Here is a 19,765-nt window from a genome sequence, read left to right as displayed (position 1 = left end):
TATAAAATAGTACAACCACTATAGAAAACCATATGGAGATTCTCTCTTTTCTTTGGAGACAGGGTCTCACTCTGTGGCCCAGGCTGGAGTGCAGTGGTGCAATCTCAGTCACCGAAACCTCTGCCTCCTGGGCTCAAGTGATCGTCTTGCCTCAGCCTCCCAAGTAACTGGCACTACAGGTACACCCACCATGCCCGCCTAATTTTTGTGTTTTTGTAGAGTTGGGGTCTCACCGTGTTGCCCAAGCTGGTCCTGAACTCCTGGGTTCAAGCAATTCACCTGCCTCAGCTTCCCAAAGTGCTATGATTACAGGTATGAGTCACCATGCTCACCACAACCTCTGACTCCCTGGTTCAAGCGATTCTCTTGCCTCAGCCTCCCAAATAGCTGGGATTACAGGTACACACCACCAAGCCCAGCTAATTTTTGTATTTTTAGTAGAGTTGGGTTTCACCTTGTTGACCAGGATGGTCTTGATCTCCTGACCTTGTGATCTGCCTGCCTTGGCCTCCCTGAGTGCTGGATTACAGGGCATGAGCCACTGCACCTGGTCCCCCTAAAATCTTTTTAATTCGCTGAGCACGATGGTACACACCTGTAGTTCCAGGTATTCACGAGGCTGAGGTGGGAGGATCCCTTGAACACAAGAGTTCAAGGCTGCAGTGAGGTATGATTGCACTACTGCACTCCAGCCTGACAGAGCAAGACACACACACACACACGTGCTCTCTCTCTATATATATACGTATACACATACATACATATGGATTTAACAAAATTTCACATGAACCTCATAACTTTGTGCTAAAAAAAAAAAAAAAAATCACAGCCCAGTCTAAGCTTTCTGTTCCCGTGGGCAGGACGAAGGGGCTCAGCATATCTTAGCCCAGTCCTAAGGTGGGAAGCAGCAGCTGGACCAAGTGGAATCAGATGCTGGTTATAGCTAAGAACCCCACTCGGCACTCCGGAAATAGAAAATGCTAATCCTGCCATTGGGAACAGTGTAATTAAAGAAATGTGATTTACTTTTCTGAAAAAAGTTTGGTAATATCAGAGTTATTATAGGTGCTTGCTGTATTTTTTCCACTGTCAGACTGGAAAACTTCATTTAAAAAACATATTAGAAGGCTGGGCATAGTGGCTCACACCTGTAATCCCAGCATGTTGGAAGGCCGAAGTGGGCAAATCACTTGAGATCAGGAGTTCGAGACTAGCCTGGCCAACATGGTGAAACCCCATCTCTACTAAAAATATAAAAATTAGCTGGGTGTGGCTGGTGCTTATAGTCCCAGCTATACTCAGGAGGCTGAGGCAGGAGAATTGCTGGAATCTAGGAGGTAGCGGTTGCAGTGAGCCAAGATCACGCCACTGCACTCCAGCCTGAGCGACAGAGTGAGACTCCATCTCAAAAAAAAAAAACACATACAAAACATAGAAATGAAGCAGAGATATGTAAATTCATTCAGTCAAGTTTATTAAACTTACTGTGTGCTCAGCACTGTCCTAGGCAGTAACATGAAAAACATTACAAAAGAATATCTCAACGAGGGAAAAATATATTCTGTACTATGTTAATTTCCAATCATTTACATACATGTTGTGTTTTAAAGTGTTCTTAGGTCGTTTTGGGGTATATGGTCTCCTCCTTTCTCCATATCCCCCTAAAGCTTCCAGCACTGTTGAATTATGTGCCTGTGGTGACCATCTTCCAGGAAGGGCAGCTTCCTGCTGATGGTGCAACCAGGGGTTGGTCAGGGATGGGGTCCCATGGTGGAGGAGACAAGCTGAGAGGGAAACCATCAATTCTGAGAGCTCAGGACACTCACAGTGAATCACAGAAGGCCAAACTTGGGGAAGCCACAAAGAGGGCTCTGGGCCCCTCACTCACCCACTCCCCTAGGGGATGTGCTTGAAGTGCTAACACCGTATGAAAATGATAGCTACAAGCCGTCCTGGGTGCTACTGGACTCATCACTTCCCTCTTCCTCCCTGATTTGTGCTAATACTGGGCGAGGCACAGGCCAATAGAAAAGTCTAGTGCCCAGTGAAGAAGTAGAGAAGGTCCAACATATAACCTAGAATTCCCAGGAGGAGGTGGGGACAGAAGGGACAGAGAAGGGCAGAGAGGTAGGCAGCAAAAAGGACTCATTTGTGCTTGGCCAGTGCCCCAGGACTAGGGGTTGGTTTCTGTGCAAAGGACAGTTTGGTTCTACACAGCTAACAGGGTCCTAAATTTTACCTGAGGGTACATAGCATAGGAAGGAGGAAAATCCATGCAGGGCCCTTGTGGGGCATACAGCAGGCCATGCCACACGTGGATGCTGGATGACATCTGAACACCCCTGGCCAAACAGCTCCCTGTGGAAGGGCCCAGTCATCACATGCAGGCCCCACCCTGAGTCAGCATGAGGGGCTTAGGTCCAGCTGGCAGCCTTGCCAAAGATACCTGTCTCCCTGTGGGTTACAGCCCAGTGAAATGTATCATGTGCATGACAGAGGGCACCCCAGCTAGGAGAGCAAGCAAAAGTGGCAGTGGCATGACCTGTTCACGTTGGCGACATAGCTAGGCAGAGAATGCCTTGGAGGAATGGGAGGGTGTCCGGAGGCCAAGAGAACACCCTTGTCTCAGAGCCAGATCTCATCACTGCTTACACTGGACACTCGATAGATATAGCCCAGCATTGGGAGGCGGATGAAACCTGCAGGATCAAAGCCGCCCAGGGGACTCAGTAACGCTTGTTCCTTGGAAGCTGGGAGAGCCCTCTCTGCCCCCTGGGCACTTAGAGGCCTCTGGCATAAGCACAGGGCTGGGGAGCAGAGGAGGAGGGCGGTGGGCCCTTCCCAGTACCTCGGCTGGTAAGGAGGCCACCAGGCTCCGGGTCCAGAAGCTCTGGCCGGCTGTTGTTCTGAGCCATCTGTCGGTCTGCTGGCTTCACTGCTGGGTGACAAAGAGGGCAGTGTTGAGGACGAGGAGTGTGCCTGATGGGGCCTTGCTCTTCCCAAGCACCAAGCTCTCTTTTTCTCAGAAGCACTTCTGAAGATTAAGCAGGGGCCAATAGCAGGCTCCTAGATATACCTCTGGAATCTGGAGTAAGGTCATTGAGCTGAAGGTTAGACGGGAGGGACATGTTCTCCCGTGGTAGGCGCACATTGTTCAGTTTTAGGTTGTTGGAGTCACTACAGGGAAGACAAAGTCGGAATGGATACGCACCCCGGCACAGGCACTCACGGCTGCCTCTACCAGAAACCCCAGGCTCCCTCCTGTCCCCATCCTGCCAATAGGCGCTTACCACAGCCCCTCATACTTCTAGCCCTATCTTCCCAAACCCAGATGGGAGCCAGAGGCCTGTGCCCCTCCTCAGAAGGGATGCTGAGAACAGAATGGCTGGGTCTGCCAGAGAGGCAGCATTTCGTGGTGATTATGAGGCTCGTCCACCCAGCCCCAGGAAGAGTTACCTTGATATCAGAGATGGGCGCCGGGAGGGGCCTGCGGAGAAAGAAGCCATATCTCTCATTCCCAATGTGCCCTCCCCCGCTGGGCTCTCCTCCTCCTACCCTTTCAGACCCAGGACCCTCAGGGAAAGGGGTCCCTCAAATGCCCTACCCATGGCCACACCCTGGAAGTGCTCTGCCACAGTCAGAGACGACTGGTTCTGCCCAGGCTGCTGCTCAGCCTGACCTATAGCCACTCCTCCAGCCACCCTCTGCCCCCAGTGTCCCTGGCCTACCTTTGGTCTTCTTCTCTTTCCTGCAGACCAGGCAGGCCACCAAAGTGCTGAACCCCACAAGGGTGCCCAGGGCAAGCCCAGCAGCCACAACAATGCCCACCAGTGGCACTTCCACCCGGGTAGCCAGGAGCCCTGAAGGACATCCTCTGGTTAGGTCCCAACTGGGCAGTGCCCCCAACCCCAACATGCCATAGGTACTACTATGCCCTCCTTGCCCAGGGTGACTAGGGACAGCTCATCCACAAGACCCACCCACAGGGCACCAAGTACTCCCATTTCTGTATGGGGATGGGACCCCTGCGTCCATCTGAGGCTTTGCTAGGCCAGTTGCTGGGCATGCTCACCCGGGGCTGGAAGCGAGGCACTGGTGACACCCACGTCATTGGTGGCCACCACCGAGAGGTTGTGCGCCAGGCTGCGGAGCTGCAGCTGCACTGTGTGGTTGGTGAGCCAGGGGTAGTTCTGTGCATCCAGCACCAGGAAGTCAGAGGTGTTGACAGTCACTGGCCCATCCTGGTCGATCCAGGTGACATTGGCAGGTGGGTTGGCACGAACCAGGGCAAACAGGACAACCAGGAGGCCTGGGCCCTGAGCTTCCTGGTACTTGGCGCCGACTTGGGCAATCTCTGGCTTGACTGGTGCAAAGCAGAGGCCAATATGCTCTTACCACAGCCCCTCATGTGCCTGGCCCCATCTTCCCAAACCCAGATGGGGGCCAGGGGCCAGGGGCCTGGGCCCCTCCTCAGAGGGGATGCTGAGCACAGAATGGCTGGGTCTGCCAGAGAGGCAGCATTTCGTGGTGATTATGAGTGTAATTAGAGCCAAAAGCCCAGATGTGAATCCTGGCTCTGCTTCTTATCAGCGGGACCGTCACCCTAAGTGGATTGCTTAACCTCTTTGTGCCTCAGTTTTCAAATGGGGACAATAGTAACGACCTCATGGGATTACTCAGAGGATAAAATGAGTTCATATTTGCAAAGTGCTTAAGTGTTTGCTACATGTCCTGTGGACCACCTTCCTGGTGGCTGCTGGGGGTCCTTTGGCAGAGAACCACTCTCCCTGTCCACCTCAGGGGCACTCACATTGTACATTGAGGATGACGGAGGCGTTGGCTGACCGGCCACTGCTGGGGTCCTGCAGGGAGCAGTTGAGCTCATGCTGGGCCCGCTGGGCAGTGACAGTGAAGGTGCTGGTGCCTCCAGAGAAGGCCTCTCCACCCACACTCAGCAATCTTGAGGTGCTGGCCTCTTGCAGTTGTCCATCCAGATACCAGGCCAGTCTGGGGGTGCCAGGCCCCCCTGCCACCCGGCAGGTGAAGGCGTGGCGTTCATTCTCCCGAAGTGCCCGCTCAGCCCAGGTCTGACCATCTATTTGTGGCGCCAACTCCCCCCAACCTGGAACACAGCAGGGGCCTCTGGGAAGGGCTGGGGCAGGGCTGGTACTGTGCTGTGACCAGGAAGAGGTCCAGTGAGAGGAGCAGCAGGCCAAGGGAAAGGGCGCCTGAGTCCTCACCAGGGACTGACTGGTTGGAGCTAGGGTAGGTGGGTGAAGGGAATAGGGGCTCCAGAGCCTGGGGCCTGGAGTGGGTACCCAAACAGAAGTGCAGACAAAGAGAGGAGAGAGGGGGCTCTGGACCCCAGAAGCACTTGGTCAACGACTGAACAGGGGTGTACCTGAGCTCAGAAGGGCTGGCAGGAGCAGCAGTGCGTGCAGGAGGGTGGCTGGGCCTGGAGGCAGCGCCATGGTGGCCCGGCCCTGGGCCCCAGGCTGCTGAGAGAAGGGGTCGGGTCTCCGTGTCAGCCAGGTGAAAGTGGGCAGGCCTAGCAATTTCTCCAGAATTTACTCTCCAGAAACAAAAAGAATCATGCACGGAGACACAAATGTAGACCGGCTCCCAGTGGCGAAGGCGCGGACACGAACGGCAAAGCCCAAAGGCACAGACCCGCTCAGCAGATACCTGGATACCCTACAGGCGCAGAACCGAGCACCGACTCCAGGCTACAAACAGGCACCCGCCCGCAGATCCGTAGAACCAACAAGCATCTGTGCAACCGCACCTTGCACGCACGGACACTCTCTCACACACACCCACACACAGTCGGTCTTCACGCGCCCCTCCTCCAAAGGGATTGCTTTTCCCTTTCCCATCCTCTCTTCTGCTCGGTTCTCTCTCCCATCCCTCGCCCTACGTCCAATCCCATCCTCCCTCCTGCCCTGTTCTCTCTCCCATCCCTCGCCCTGCGCCCCCTTTCTTGATGTTGGTGGCTTTGGTGAATGTGAGCGGAAGAGGAAGGGGTGAGGGGAGGGTGGGGTCGCCGAGCATCCCGCCTCCGCCTCCCCCCCACCCCCAACATCCACCAGAGCGGCTCACCTCACTCCCTCCCCGAGCGCCGCCGGAGCAACTGCTCAGGTCTGATGAGCACCGCAGTCCGCTGCAGGGGCTAGGGCTGCGCCAGGCAGGGCCAATCGATGCCCGACCAGAAGCCCCCACAGGCCCTCCTCCGGCAGGTGGGCGGCCGCGGCTCACCACCCCACTGGCGGGTCCCTAGTAAGCACCAAGGGCCCCCAGCGCACAGTCCCGCCCAGTGCCCTTCTCGCCGGGCGCAGGCAGGACGCAGGAGCAGGCAGAGCTGGTGAGGCCCGACGACTTTATTGGTTCAGGGCCCCCCCGCTCCCCGTCCCCTCGCCCCCAGACGCCGGAGCTCCGCAGCGCTCAGCGGCCGTTGAGGGGGCGGCGCAGCTGCCCCATCATGTCGGCCAGCATGCGGTTGCACAGCGCGGCGTAGGGGTTGAGCAGCACCAGCTGGCGCCGCGCGAAGGGGCTGCCCAGGCGCGCTGCCCGCTCGAAGTCCCTGCGCGCGTCGTCGTCCCGGCCCTGAAGCCGCGCCAGGAGTCCGCGCTGCACAAAGCTCTGGCGGGCGGCGCGTCCCCGGCCGCCGCTCAGCTCCACCGCGCGCTCCAGGTCATCCAGGGCGCCTGCGGGACCGACAGGGCGGGCGGGGCGGCGGTCAGCGGCGACCGGGGCGGCTTAGCTGGAGCCCCCGCCCACCTGCCGCCGCACCTGCCGCCGTGGTTCTTGCGGCTCCCGGGCGGGGCCGTTTACAACCCGCCTCGCACCTGCTAGAGGTACGGACTGTTATACCCATTACACAGATGCTAAGACTGTAGAAGAGTTGAGAGGACTTGCCCGGGGCTGTACAGCCAGGCCACTTAGTGGCAGAGCTGGGACTGAAGTACGGGTCTCGCCTTGTTCGTAGTGTTTTCCACCGCTAATACACGAAAACATGAACGTTGCAGGATTCTGAATGGTCACTAAGTTTATGAGTCTGACCCACTGCCCGGACAAGTAGCAGCCAATTTATTCCACACCTGTTATTAAGCATCCACTGTGTCAGGTGACTGATTCTGAAAGTCAGGCTTCAAACAAATTAACTCTGCAGTCATTTCTTACAAGTACAACCAAGTCAAATTCTCATTGTTTTCCTTTTGAGAGCCTTTTTTTTTTTTTTTTTTTTTTTTTCTATTGCTTGCTTTAGAACACCTCTCTTCCCAAGTTCCTGGACTGATTGCCTTTCATTATTCTTTGGTTATCTCCATGTGTCTAATATCCTTGGTGCTGGAGCCAGAGCTGGCCTGCACCACTTTTATTTTTATTATCATAAATTACTTGGGTTGGGCCTCAGAACTCTGAACTCAGAACCCCAGGCAGTCAGCCACCTTCTGTAAGTCCATCAGGCTGCCTTCATTCCGGACTCTGCTTCAATTCACTCACGTTCTCTAGTCTCCTAAAGAGCCTGAGCCTCTGGAGAAGCTCTCAGGTTGCAGTACTCCTTGGTTTCCCTCAGAGGAGCTAGTCTGGAGGAATCTCCAGTTGGAATCACCTCTGCCTCTCTCTAGAGTTTTGGTCTGCGGGCTATCTTCAGCGATTTGGGGCAGATAAGCCTGGAAAGGGGCTCTTGGGAGATTTCCATTGTTCCTGGAATGGACTCAAAACTCTCCAGCTTGGGATTGCTGGTCTTGGGAGCACCTGCGTCACCACTGCTCCTAACAGTCAAGTAGTACTAGGTTTCCTTGGTTTATACCTTCCTGTCAGCCTGATCTTTGGTCCCCTGCATGGTCTCATTGTCTCCACTTAATTAGAATAAACTGAATGCAGCAGGAGTTTGATCCAGCTACTCCCCTGTTAAAACCCTTGAGTGGTCCCCCATGTTTTCAAGACGCACAGTCTTAGCCTAACACTCCCAAGGTGTGGATCAGGCCCTTGCCCACAGCTCCAGGCTCAGCTCTCCATCCTTCTTCCACTCCCTGCTCCAGCCAGCATGAAGACCTTAAGTTCTCTGTACCTGTGTCTGCTTTTTGGACCTCTACATACTACCTTCTCCACTCACCAGCTAACTCCTACTCATACTTGAAAACCCAGTCTTCAGGAATGGGTCCCACACTCACACATGTTACACTGGTCTCAGAATTATGTGTCTGTTCTGCCCCCTGGACTGGGAGCTTTTTTTTTTTTTTTTTTTTGAGACGGAGTTTCGCTCTTGTTACCCAGGCTGGAGTGCAATGGCACGATCTCGGCTCACCGCAACCTCCGCCTCCTGGGTTCAAGCAATTCTCCTGCCTCAGCCTCTTGAGTAGCTGGGATTACAGGCACGTGCCACCATGCCCAGCTAAATTTTTTTGTATTTTTAGTAGAGACGGGGTTTCACCATGTTGACCAGGATGGTCTCGATCTCTCGACCTCGTGATCCACCCGCCTCGGCCTCCCAAAGTGCTGGGATTACAGGCTTGAGCCACCGCGCCTGGCCGAGCCACCGCGCCCGGCCAGACTGGGAGCTTTTTGAGGAGCAGTATCATGTGGGGATTAAGAGCACACACTCTGGAGCCCTACCACCTGGTTCACATCCCAGCTCTGCTGCTAGCTATATGATAGTGGGCAAATTACTTAGCCTCTCCATGCTTCAGTTTCTTCATCTGTAAACTGGGGTAACAATAGTATATACTTTTTAGGGTTGTTGTGAGGATTGATTTACTATAGTTTATATGTAAAGTGCATAATGCCTGGTACAGTGACTGCTATATAAATGTTGGCAATCAACATACCTTTTATCTCGGTGTCTTCAGCACCAGCCTGCTACCACATAGTAGGCTCTCATTAAATGTTCCTTAATCAATGGAATGCAGTCTCTTTTGAATTTCACAATAGCCCCATTAGATTAGCAGGGCTCCTGATACATCTCCTACCTTATAGATAAGAAGACAGGCTCCAGAGGAGATTAGCAAGGCCACCCCAGCCCCACAGCTACTTCAGGCCTGGTCTGTGCTCTCCCTTGGCCGCTTTTGCAGAGGATACAGAGCATCTCCCCTTACCTGCCACGTCTCCCTGGAGTCGCCTGGCCTGGGCACGGTTGTTGTAGGCTGAAGCCCTCTCAGGCAGCAGGCAGATGGCTTGGCCAAACCTCTCCAGAGCTGTGCTGAGGTCCCCAGCCTCTGCTGCCATCACCCCCTGCAGCTCCAGGGCCTTGGACTGCTCCAGCTGTGCTTGAGGGAAAACTTCATCTGGGCCAGGGAAGGAGCCATGAAGGGCCAGGTGTGCAGTTGGTAGAAAGAAGAAAAAGCCACCTCAGGCTTTGGAATTCTGAGATCTGAGCCAGAGCTGACTGGGTATGGGTTACAGCAGTGACCAGTTGCAGTGTTTGGGGTATGGGGGAGATTGGGTCGCTAAGGCTGGGAGCTACCGTCACCTGAGTTCTAAGGGACCTGGAAAGGGGCCTTAGTTGGCTCCCCATTGCCAAGAGAATGAAGCCCAAATTCCTCAACTTGTTAAAGAACTGGTTCAAGGTCACACAGGCCATACATGCAGAGCTTGGATGTGAACCCAGGTCGTTCTGGCTTTTGTCTGCATTTTGCTCTACTACACTGCCTCTCAGGCAAAGGCCACCATGATATTCCCAGATCATGAACATTACTTCTGATGTAGCCCTCAGCATTTCAGCCTGAGTTAATAAGGCGTAGGCTTTACTCCTCTAGAAACAAAGGATATCGAAAACTCCTTAATTAGGGGCTAATGGAAAAGGCAGTGAACACACTCAGTCTGCAGAAGAGTTAGCTTGGAGCTTGGCTTGTGACAGTGTTTAAGATACTGGTTGTGGTCGCCATATTGGAACCACTCAACTAAGCCACCATGCCCTGCCTTATTTTGGTCTGTTCTGGGTAGGGGTGGTGGTGGTATTCTCTGTTATGACAAAAAATGTGAGAATTTTTAACATCATCTGGCAGTTAAGCTTGGATCATGCAATTAATTAAATGGTAAGTTCAGAGGCATAGGAGCTGACGGATTGAGAGACAAACCCTAGCTTACTCCACTTGGCAGGACGTCTCTTACCAAATCATCAGTCAGTGCGCTAAGGAGCAGCCAACCTCTCTGATTCCAATCTCAGTCATAATCCAAGGGTCATGGAACAAGGGGCCCTGTAAGATCACCTCCCTCTGCTACCTTGGAAGGCCAGGAGGCCAGCCCATGTGCAGAGCTACGCTCCAGGTCAAATGCTCACCTTCTTCTAGTTCTTCCTTTTCTGCTTCGTCCCCCTGGTCCAATCCAACAATGTCTCCAAATGGGGTGTCAGGGTTGAAGATGGCCTGCAGCACTGCCTGATCATTTGGAGTCCCCATGGTGCTCAACTCCAAAAATCCCAAACGATGACTCCGGATGAGAGAATAGGGAGGACAGTGGTAGGGGCGGAGCCTCCAGCAGGAAGTTGATCTAAAAGGATGAAGATCACCCCTTCATGAGGAGTGTCTCCCTTTCTGGGCTGTAGCATTTGCTCAGCCTGTGGCCTGGAGGGTTGACCCTGGCTTGGCAGAATATTTAGTTATTTCTCAACTGCCCCTGCCCCCAGGAGAAACAGTCAACAAATCCAGCTTCAGCCTTAAGGTGGAGTGCAGCTAAGAGAAGGTGCTCTCCAGCTTCTCCCTGAAATGCTTTCAGTGTATTATATTCACAGTTTAGGAGAAAATAGGTAAAAGTCACTACCTGACCTCCTTGCATCAAACAGGGGAGATATGTAGAAGGTCAAGGTGCTGTTCCTTGGTCCTCTTGACCTTCCCTCATATCCAGAATTAGTTAGGTCTTGAACACACCTCATTGATGAATAAAGGAAGAAAATACAGTCAAGAGAGCCAGCGTGGAGCAGACCTGAAGGTGGGCTGCAAGGAATGATTTAGTGATGCCACCTTAAAGCAAAGGACTGTGGAAGGTACTTTGCGACCAGGTCACAGGACATGCCCCTCCCCTTTTCTCCACCCCCTCCAACCCAAGCCAAAAGGAAGCTCAACCATGTGCAGCAATAAACTTGACATGTTTATTAATTAAACTATCACTTAAATAAAAAAAAGTGCATAGAAAATAAACATGTTTAAAAACTCCTTTTTTTTACAACTATGTACACTTTTTACTTTTACATTCAGTCTTTCGTAGAGAGCTTTCAGCATTATTATTTTTTGAACTATTAAAGTATTTTCCTTCATCCCTGTCACAGGGAGTTAACACTGATGGACTTTAGACACATTTTCCTTTTTTTTTTTTTTTTTTTCTCTTTTTCTCTAACCAGAAGCTTGGAAGAACACAAGGAAAAAAAAAAAAAAAACAGATCTGTTATACATGATAAAGTTGTCAAAAAATGTCTTATTTCTAGAAAAGAAGCTTGTCATCTGTTGAGCTCTTGAAACAATTATTCAACTACCTGTATTTACTAAAGAGACTGTTAAAAGTTCAATAAAAGAAACACCACAATTCTATTTTCTTGGTTGAAAGACAGAACTAGAGTACCTCGGAACAAGATACCAGGAAAGCACAGAACACAATTTTCCCCTAAATGCAGGTGGTAACCCCAACATTCATAACCAAAAATAGAGAAACAAGGAGAACAGGTACTGACTGGCAACATTCATGGGCAGAAAAAAATCCAGGTGACACCATTTCTGTGTTTCTCTCTGATCCGAGGAATGGACTATTCTAGCATTCCTTTATGATTAGAGGTTCCCCCCATTTCGGAATCAGAGGAAAGTGAGCCTGACATCTTCCTGCCGCTACTAGCAACTGTAACACAATCCTTATCTATAGTGTTAAGAGAATTAAAAGCCATGGACTGAACTAGGCTTTGTTACATGGTGCATTACTATATTAGTTCCTATATATATCATATTTATATTTGAAAACCAAAACGAACAAAAAGTTGCAAGTTTTCAGAGTGTGTGACTTGACTGGTATTCATGATTCAGCACAAAACCATCTGCTCAATAACCTTGTATTGCTTTAAAATGAAGGAAATGAAACATAAAATTACACCCAGCCCTTTGCAATGACCCGCTTTTCCTTAAAAACAAAAACTTGATTTCTAATTTAAAAAAAAAAAAAAAAAAAAAAACCACAAACCAAACTTTAAAGTTAACATCTGACAAGGTTTTGACCTTTAGTATTTTCAGATATTTGATTGAACATCAGTCCTTTAGAAAGATACATTCATTAAGATTCTTTTTGTTTTTGTTTTTTGTGTGTATGTGTTGTTTTTTTTTTTTTAATTTTTTTTTTAATTTTTTTTTTTTTTTAAATCAAGGGAGCTACATGGTGCTCACTGCATTGGCCGGGGGTTTGACGGAGGCGAGCAGGGTGGTGGGCTGGGTCCCGGCAAAGGAGTCTGGTTGAAAATGTATAGCTGCCAGGGCTTCCCCCTTAATTCCTGTTATTGGTCTAAAAACAGAGGGGCTGTGCGTAAGGTGGTGGGTGGCCAAGGAGGGAGCCAAGAGACCAAGTTCCGGCCAAAGGGTCAGCGCCATGCAGCTATTCTGGTTACACAGTTGTCACTGGCCACCAGGAAATGCAGCCACAACAGGTTCTAGCAGCAAAGCTTAAGTGAGCTGGCTCTCACTGAGAACTGACCAGGTTTGTAGCTGTTACTCCTTAGGGATCTGGGATGCCCCTTGGGGGATTCTTGGGAATGACCCACCACAATTCCTCAATCTGCACTTTTGTGCTGAGATTCCCTTGGTCACTTTTGAAATAAACTCAGATGTGTTTTGGAGATAGCTATGCCATTTTTGCCTTCTTTCCCTCTTGTAGGGAAACCTTCGATTATCCCCCAAGTTGCTGGCAGGTGTGCTGAAAATTTGGCAATGGACTCAAGGCTGAGCTAGAAGGAATTTCTCATTTCTGTAGTTGACAATTAGGGGGTGGAAAGGCAAGGCGAACCATCTGCAGCTGGCAGGAGTAGGAAGCTGTGGGTTCCTCCCCTGTCCTCAGGGTTTGGGGTTGGTAGAAAGAGAGTGAGGAGGGGGCTCACAGTACAGCATGGCCTAGCAGGGCAGTAACTAGGTCTATTTAGCTGAGTTCCCCCCACCCCCTGACTGGCCTTTGGGTCTTTCTCAAGGTGAATTCAGGACCCATCAGTGCATTAATCATTTCAGTAACAAATGCAGCTTAAGTTTTTTTTTCTTTAAAAAAAATAGGAATACAAGGATTTACAAAAAAACCTCACACAGTGCAATAATAGAGGAAAGCAGACACTAGTGGAACCCCGAAGGCCACTGCATCTTGTTCATGGGTGAAGGGAGGAAGGGAGGTGAGGTCTGGGTAGAGTGCCATTCCCCAGTCCCCTGCTGGCACTTCTCCATGATGACAAGGAAGTCTCTGCCATCCTGGCCACAGTGCTGGGCTCCCTGCATGACAGTGAAAACAGTGACAATGTTCCAGCAAAGCCACCAGACAAAGTTCTTAAGGTCACAGGAGAGAAGGGAGCCCAGGATGGAAGGCACAGCAGAGCAATGAGTCCTGGGGCAGAGAGTGCTGGGCTGAATCGTATTGCTTTGCTAGACTTCCATAGGAATGGGCTTCTTTCGGCGAGAAAAGGGTGCCCCACCCTCTACTTGGACTACACTACTCTGAAACCTTGTGGCAGAGGCAGAGAAGAATCTGCTTTATCGTGAGTGGTCAGACTGTGCTTCAGTTTCAACGGGCTGCCCCAAAAGAGGGCAAAGGTGATCAATGGGTTCTTTGCAGATATGAGCATTTGGTAGGCAGAGGGAAAGGAAAGAGTGGCCTATGAGGCAGATGGTGATGGAAAATGTCAAGCTGCCATTCAACTTGTTTGCTAACTCTGAAGTAAGAAAGATGAGGGAAATGTAAAAGACTGCCGTCTCTCACCACTCTGGAAGTTGTGTCGGAAAGGAGAGAGACAGCGTGGGAAAGAAGAGAAACTGTTGTATCAAGATATTACTGTAGCCTTTTGAGGAGCTTCAATAGGGGAAGGAGGGGAGCGGCCCAATGGAGTTGGGTGACCTTCCTTCTCCATTTATTGTCAAAGAGCAAACCCAAGAAACATTTATCAACAGGGCACAAACAAGCCACACATTAAACAACAGAAAGTCCGCCTTCCAGGGGAGGCTGGGCAGGAAAACCAGACTGTGTGTACAGCTGAATATTTTCTCTAACTTCATCCTATGAAAATAAAAAATCATTAAAAACCGATCTTCTTTTAAATTAGGATAATACCGCGGTTTAAAAAATAGCCTTGTCATAAGTGCTTCTCCCTATGAAGTGCTTCTCATAGAAAAATATACAAAATATATTTACATTTATAAAACCTTAAATAGTAAACTGTAAACAGAACAGAGTAAAATCCAATGACTTAATTTAACAGGTTGAGGACACTGTCTTGGGGAAAGGAAGAGAAGAAACATTTGATGCTGTTTTGACCACATCCTAAGGAGTCATCAGGGCAGTAGTGTCACTGAATTCACTTTAGCCGTGGGTTGTGTGCAGGTGGCAGAGTTCCCTCAACACAAGGTGGTCTAGTCCCCAAGTTGTGGGCCTTGAAATCTGATTAGTGTTCTGCCTTCAACTGGACACTGACCATTTAAAAATTAAGTCTTCCTATGTCTTAACAAGGGGAAAATAAAGTAACCACGTCTTAGGAATGGGACCCAGGGGTCATCCTGGCTCTGATGATCTGGTTGTTGCATGATTTAAATCCTATTTAAATAATCTTTTTCCTCTCCTAAAAAATCATGCTACATATGTTTCTTTAAAACTCTCTGCGGAGCTTTATGAAAACGTTTCCAAATTCTGTCTGGTTACGAACAATGGCTCCTGTCCACTTCCCCACCTGGAGTGCTTACAGGCTCAGGGAACTTTCTGCAGGCACGTCCTAGGCCCAACAGGGAGTGTCCTTGAGCAGGGAGTCATCTACCCTACAACCCAGAAAGAAGCATGGGAAAGCAGTGGGATGAAGACAGGGGAAAGGAAGAAAAGGGAGTGAAGAGAGGGAATGGGAGAGGGAAGCCGCTCCTACTGTCAAGAAAGGTAATTGGCTGAGATAAGGCTCCTAGGGACAACACTCTCCCACTCAAAGCCCGCAGGTTCAATGTTTGGTAATTAATTGGCACAACCCCATGACAGCCTTTTGACACCAGAGGTGCTAGGAATCCTGTCTCCCAACCAGAAGTGAACCCTTGAGTGGGAGGATAGTAGGGAAAACCACCAGACCTCTGTTTGTTCGACAGACGCCGTAGGCGGGGCCTGACTGGCAAACTGTCAGGAATCCAACCAACCCTCCATCTGGAGCCTTGCCTGACCCCTCACTTACAGTGCCTGGGAAGGGCCAAGTTGAGGGTGGCAACTTATTTCTGTGGAGACATTCAGGCCCGATCTCCCAACATAACCAACCCTCCACAATAGGCTCCTTCCAGGCAAGTCTGCGAGGGACCCCACGCCCACTTTTTAACGGTACACAATCGGAGGGGCCCCAGGAGAAAGCCGATCATGGATCTTTTCTTCGAGACCTCAACTCTCTCTCCGGGACTATGATCACATGTCTGATGTGAGTAGAGGACATAAGAGAGCTCAGCCATCATGGAGGCCCCTCAGCTGTGCCCACTCAATCCGGGAGCTCCCAGCTGCTGGAAGAGGCCTTCAGCATTGCTTTGGATGGCCCTGTGTCTTTGCGCTCCAACACTGGGGGAGAAGAGCAGCTTTAGTTTAGGAACTTCCGGCATTTCTTGGCGCCACAGTTGCAGGGCAGCTTGTTGCTGGCATCCTCAATGGGGAACTTATAGTCATAAGTGAGTTCCTCTCCTCGGTAGATCTTACGCATGGCAAAGATGACAATGTGCTTCTGCCCATCAATATTGATGACCCGAGAGTAGCAGTTAGGCTCACATGAGTGATTGATGAAGCGCGCAGCATTTCCATGCATGGTGGCATCCACTACCTCTGAGTCATCGATTCGGAACATATAGCAACCAATGCCCTGTATGTGCAGGAGAAAGGAGAACTTGTCATTTCTTACAAACTCAGGTTTAAGAACATTTCCCAGTGTTCTCCTGATGTTACCTATAGCTGCTAATAAAGTTTCCTCTAGTAAAATTTCCAGATTTCTCCCAGTACCTCTCTTTCAAGATGCTTCCATGAGGAGTTCCTAGATTACAGGCCACTAGTCTAGAGTTTCTAATGTCTTTGCAGGAAAGAGAAACCTAAAACTTGTATGGCTATGTGCTTCTGATACTAGGAGCCACTCAGATAGGCCTTGAAAGAGTAACTTTCTGTACTAATCCTCAGAGTGGATTCTCTACTTTTACTGGGTCCCTCACAAATTTCGGAGTTTGTTTTTTTTTTTGAAACAGAGTCTTGCTCTGTTGCCCAGGCTGGAATGCGGTGGTGTGATTTTGGCTCACTGCAACCTCCTGCCTCAGCCTCCTGAGTAGCTGGGATTACAGGCGCCTGCCACTAGGCCCAGCTAATTTTTATGTTTCTAGTACAGACAGGGTTTCACGATGTTAGTCAGGCTGGTCTCGAACTCCTGACCTCAGTTGATCTGCCTGCCTTGGCCTCCCAAAGTGCTGGGATTACAGGCATAAGCCATTGTGCCGGCCTGTTTTTTTTTTTTTTTTTTTTAAAGAAAGGTCTCTGAATTGGTAACATATACTATTTCTTTTGGGATCCAGGGATCATACTAGTCCCTTTCTACAGCAAAACAAAATAACTGGGTGAATACAAGTGGGAGACTTACCTTGCTGTCATAATACTTTTCCCGCTTGTCAGTCTGGATGGAACGGATGACATTGCCAGCATACTCAATCACCATCTCACCTGCATCAATGTTTCTCTTACAGAAAAGACCCCGGCCATGGATGGGAGACCTAGAACAGATGGAAAAGAGGTCAGATGCAAATTTTGCAAGTAAGGTTAATTGCATGAATACATGAATCAGTTCTCCTGGTCTTAGTTCCCCAGGAGGGACCTGAGAAAATAAAAATTTGGACCCACTTGATTTGTGTATATTGTTCTAATGGCTAAAGATGAAAGGTATCTCCATTCTGTAGCCCACTGGAAGAAGCCACGTTTTAATGCTTACTGTGTTAAAGTCCTTGTTCAACACAAGGAGTTGCAGGATCCCAGGATATGAAGGTCAATAATTAGTATCCATAAAATCCTCACTTACTGAGTGAGGAAAGTCAGTCCAGCATTTGATCTACTTTGATTCTGGAAAACTTGGTTCATTTTCTATAATTTTAGCCTTACCTGTAGACACCAACTGCCTCCTTAGAAGTCTTTTTTAAGTGCCGGAAACGCATGGGCATTGGCAGATCCATGCTAGTTGCCCTCCTAAGAGACAAGACATATTATTAACAAAGTTTCTTCAGGAAATAATGTTTTGAGTCTTGAGTTCCTAGAGAAAAGTAGTACACTCTTTGTTCAATGTAAGTTTCCTTTTACATTGAATTTTGTTCAAATGTAAGTGCCTTATAAAATGAGGCCCATTTTTAGTATATATAGTAACTTTCTGACCATGATGACAACCAAGGGTGACAGAATATACTATCATTAAAGAAAATAGGCCTCTTAAGCCAGGCGTGGTGGCTCACACCTGTAATCCCAGCACTTGGGAGGCTGAGGTGGGTGGATCACCTGAGGTCAGGAGTTCGAGACCAGCCTGATCAATATGGTGAAACCCCATCTTTAAAAAAAAAAAAAAATTTGTTTTTAAATAAAAATAAAAATCAAATAAATTTAAAAAAAAAAAAAAGAAAATAGGCCCCTCTTACAGTTCTTTGAATTTCCCCTCTGTACCTTACCAGGCATCTACTGCTACTTCAACACAAATGGATTTCAGTCTTCTTAAATCTTCTTTATTTTATTTATTTATTTATTTATTTATTTATTTGAGACGGAGTTTCGCTCGTTACCCAGGCTGGAGTGCAATGGCGCAATCTCGGCTCACCGCAACCTCCGCCTCCTGGGTTCAGGCAATTCTCCTGCCTCAGCCTCCCGAGTAGCTGGGACTACAGGCACACGCCACCATGCCCAGCTAATTTTTGTATTTTTAGTAGAGACGGGGTTTCACCATGTTGACCAGGATGGTCTCGATCTCTTGACCTCGTGATCCACCCGTCTCAGCCTCCCAAAGTGCTGGGATTACAGGCGTGAGCCACTGCGCCCGGCTATTTATTTATTTTTTAAAGACGGGGTTTCACCATGTTGGTCAGGCTGGTCTTGAACTCCCGACCTCAGGTGATCTGCCCACCTTGGCCTCTAAAGTGCTTGGATTACAGGCGTGAACCACCACGCCTGGCCCAGTCTTCTTAAATCTTAACCAGGAAATTCTGATGCAAACAAATTCCTACATAGTGCCCTAACCAGCTGGAGGAGAGGGAAAGGAGTTTCTAATGACTGCTCTCCACTCAAGACTTACCGAGCTGACTTCAGCTGTACCTCCTCCTCTTCTTCATCATTGGGGTTGTATTCAGGAGGCTGACGATGTTTAGAAGCCAGGAAGTTAAACATGTCAAATGCTGACTTCCTGGAGCCAAAATATTAGAACGTATTTAGAGAAACGCTTTAATAAAGCAGTAAAGGACAAAGGCATTATCACTGGAAATCTCAAAGAGTATGTGGGAAGACAGCGGTGTCAGGAGATAATAAAATCGAGACCCAAATCTGCTAACAGAAAAGAAGGGAACTTGCCTGAGGTGGACTTCAGCCCTGGCTGAGCCGTGAGGGTTCAACGGGGGTTCATTGGCCTCCTCTGGCTTGTGGAAACGGAATTTGTAATTTCGACAGTGCTTGGCACCAGACAGCTGCTCAATCAGGAACACAACTGCATCATGGAGAATCCCCAGCATCCTCAAACCATTAACACCTAGAAGGATCAGAGGCACCCAGGCAGTGAAGAGCATAGTCAACTGGAAACAGCACAGTCCTACAGAAATGCCTATGCTAGAGACTAACTGTGCCAGAGGCTGCTCAAGGGTGAATTATAGTACATATCAGCTCGAAATTAGCATCAGATAGCCATTGAAATGGTGCTGATACAGATCTACCAAAATGAAAAATGTTCATGATAGACGGCTAAGTGAGAAAGGCATGCCACCAAACTATGGACTGTTTTGTATGTGCTGTATTACACAGAAATGCTATACACTAATGCTATATACATGTGTTATTTTATGTCATGCTCATAATGACCACATGATGCAGGAATTACTAGCTTCATTTTCAGGTGAGCAAACAGGCTTAGAGCCCTGACATCACTCCCGAGGCCACATAATTTGGCAAGATGTGAACTCTGGACTGCATAACTACAAATAAAATCCCATTTTAGTTTATAGAAATGGATTACCTATGCTCTATAAGCTCATATTCCTCCAGATACCTCACTAAAGTTTATTTATTTATTTATTTTGAGACTGAGTCTCGCTCTGTCACCCCGGCTGGAGTGCAGTGGTCTGATCTCAGCTCACTGCAACCTCCATCTCCTGGGTTCAAGCAATTCTCCTGCCTCAGCCTCCCAAGAAGCTGGGACTAGAGGAGTGCACCACCATGCCCAGATAATTTTTTTGTATTTTTAGTACAGACAGGGTTTCACCATATTGGCCAGGTTGGTCTTAAACTCCTGACCTCAGCAGATGCACCTGCCTCGGCTTCCCAAAGTGCTGGAATTACAGGCGTGAGCCACAGCACCCAGCCAGTCTCACTCAAGTTTAAAAGT

The 19,765-nt window shown here is 49.2% G+C and overlaps 3 protein-coding genes across 16 annotated transcripts in view; all 3 read right to left on the bottom strand.

Moving 5' to 3' along the window:
* Positions 1-1,457: 1,457 nt before the first annotated feature.
* TMEM25 (transmembrane protein 25) lies at positions 1,458-6,189 on the bottom strand. Of its 5 annotated transcripts, none has more exons than XM_010334484.3 (10): positions 6,100-6,189; positions 5,402-5,498; positions 4,811-5,122; positions 4,073-4,363; positions 3,729-3,860; positions 3,457-3,487; positions 3,077-3,177; positions 2,849-2,935; positions 2,240-2,358; positions 1,667-1,784 (listed from the first exon to the last, which is right to left on the bottom strand). In XM_010334484.3, exons 2-10 carry the CDS (start codon positions 5,469-5,471, stop codon positions 1,752-1,754), a joined length of 1,176 nt encoding a protein of 391 aa, XP_010332786.3. In that variant the 5' UTR covers positions 5,472-5,498; positions 6,100-6,189; the 3' UTR covers positions 1,667-1,751. The 5 variants fall into 5 exon arrangements, with proteins under 5 accessions (XP_074256786.1, XP_010332786.3, XP_039326245.2 ...); XM_039470311.2 differs by having other exon boundaries at positions 2,849-2,938; positions 6,100-6,187; XM_010334482.3 differs by having other exon boundaries at positions 2,849-2,938; positions 5,402-5,495; positions 6,100-6,166.
* Positions 6,190-6,359: 170 nt separating this feature from the next.
* On the bottom strand, positions 6,360-10,581 carry TTC36 (tetratricopeptide repeat domain 36). Its single transcript, XM_039470313.2, has 3 exons — positions 10,280-10,581; positions 9,096-9,284; positions 6,360-6,704 (listed from the first exon to the last, which is right to left on the bottom strand). The coding sequence occupies exons 1-3, from the start codon at positions 10,395-10,397 to the stop codon at positions 6,442-6,444; spliced, it is 570 nt and encodes a 189-aa protein (XP_039326247.1). The 5' UTR covers positions 10,398-10,581; the 3' UTR covers positions 6,360-6,441.
* A 1,706-nt stretch (positions 10,582-12,287) lies between these two features.
* The window catches only part of KMT2A (lysine methyltransferase 2A), a 96,745-nt gene continuing 89,267 nt past the window's right edge, over positions 12,288-19,765 (bottom strand). For all 10 annotated transcript variants that reach the window (XM_074400673.1, XM_074400676.1, XM_074400675.1 and 7 more), the window contains 5 exons: positions 18,738-18,916; positions 18,470-18,573; positions 17,299-17,382; positions 16,787-16,916; positions 12,288-16,027 (listed from right to left, as the gene is read on the bottom strand). In XM_074400673.1, coding sequence (XP_074256774.1) covers positions 15,752-16,027; positions 16,787-16,916; positions 17,299-17,382; positions 18,470-18,573; positions 18,738-18,916 — 773 coding nt within the window. In that variant the 3' untranslated portion in view covers positions 12,288-15,751. The remainder of the gene's footprint in view (positions 16,028-16,786; positions 16,917-17,298; positions 17,383-18,469; positions 18,574-18,737; positions 18,917-19,765) is intronic.

Source organism: Saimiri boliviensis, chromosome 6 (assembly GCF_048565385.1).
Source record: "Saimiri boliviensis isolate mSaiBol1 chromosome 6, mSaiBol1.pri, whole genome shotgun sequence".
Taxonomy (NCBI): domain Eukaryota; kingdom Metazoa; phylum Chordata; class Mammalia; order Primates; family Cebidae; genus Saimiri; species Saimiri boliviensis.
The sequence above is the reverse complement of the archived record's forward strand: the minus strand, read 5'-3'. Positions and strand labels throughout refer to the sequence as shown.

Coding starts and splice junctions, on each gene's coding strand:
- TMEM25 (XM_074400685.1), bottom strand. CDS start 5,471: ATGGCGCTGCCTCCAGGCCCAGCCACCCTCCTGCACGCACTGCTGCTC. Junction 2,936..3,076: donor CCTTACTCCAGATTCCAGAG/GTATATCTAGGA, acceptor GTCACCCAGCAG/TGAAGCCAGCAGACCGACAG. Junction 1,785..2,848: donor TGGCCTCCTTACCAGCCGAG/GTACTGGGAAGG, acceptor TTTCCCTCTCAG/CTTGTCTCCTCCACCATGGG.
- TTC36 (XM_039470313.2), bottom strand. CDS start 10,397: ATGGGGACTCCAAATGATCAGGCAGTGCTGCAGGCCATCTTCAACCCT. Junction 9,285..10,279: donor AAAGGAAGAACTAGAAGAAG/GTGAGCATTTGA, acceptor TCCCTGGCCCAG/ATGAAGTTTTCCCTCAAGCA. Junction 6,705..9,095: donor ACTCCAGGGAGACGTGGCAG/GTAAGGGGAGAT, acceptor TCGGTCCCGCAG/GCGCCCTGGATGACCTGGAG.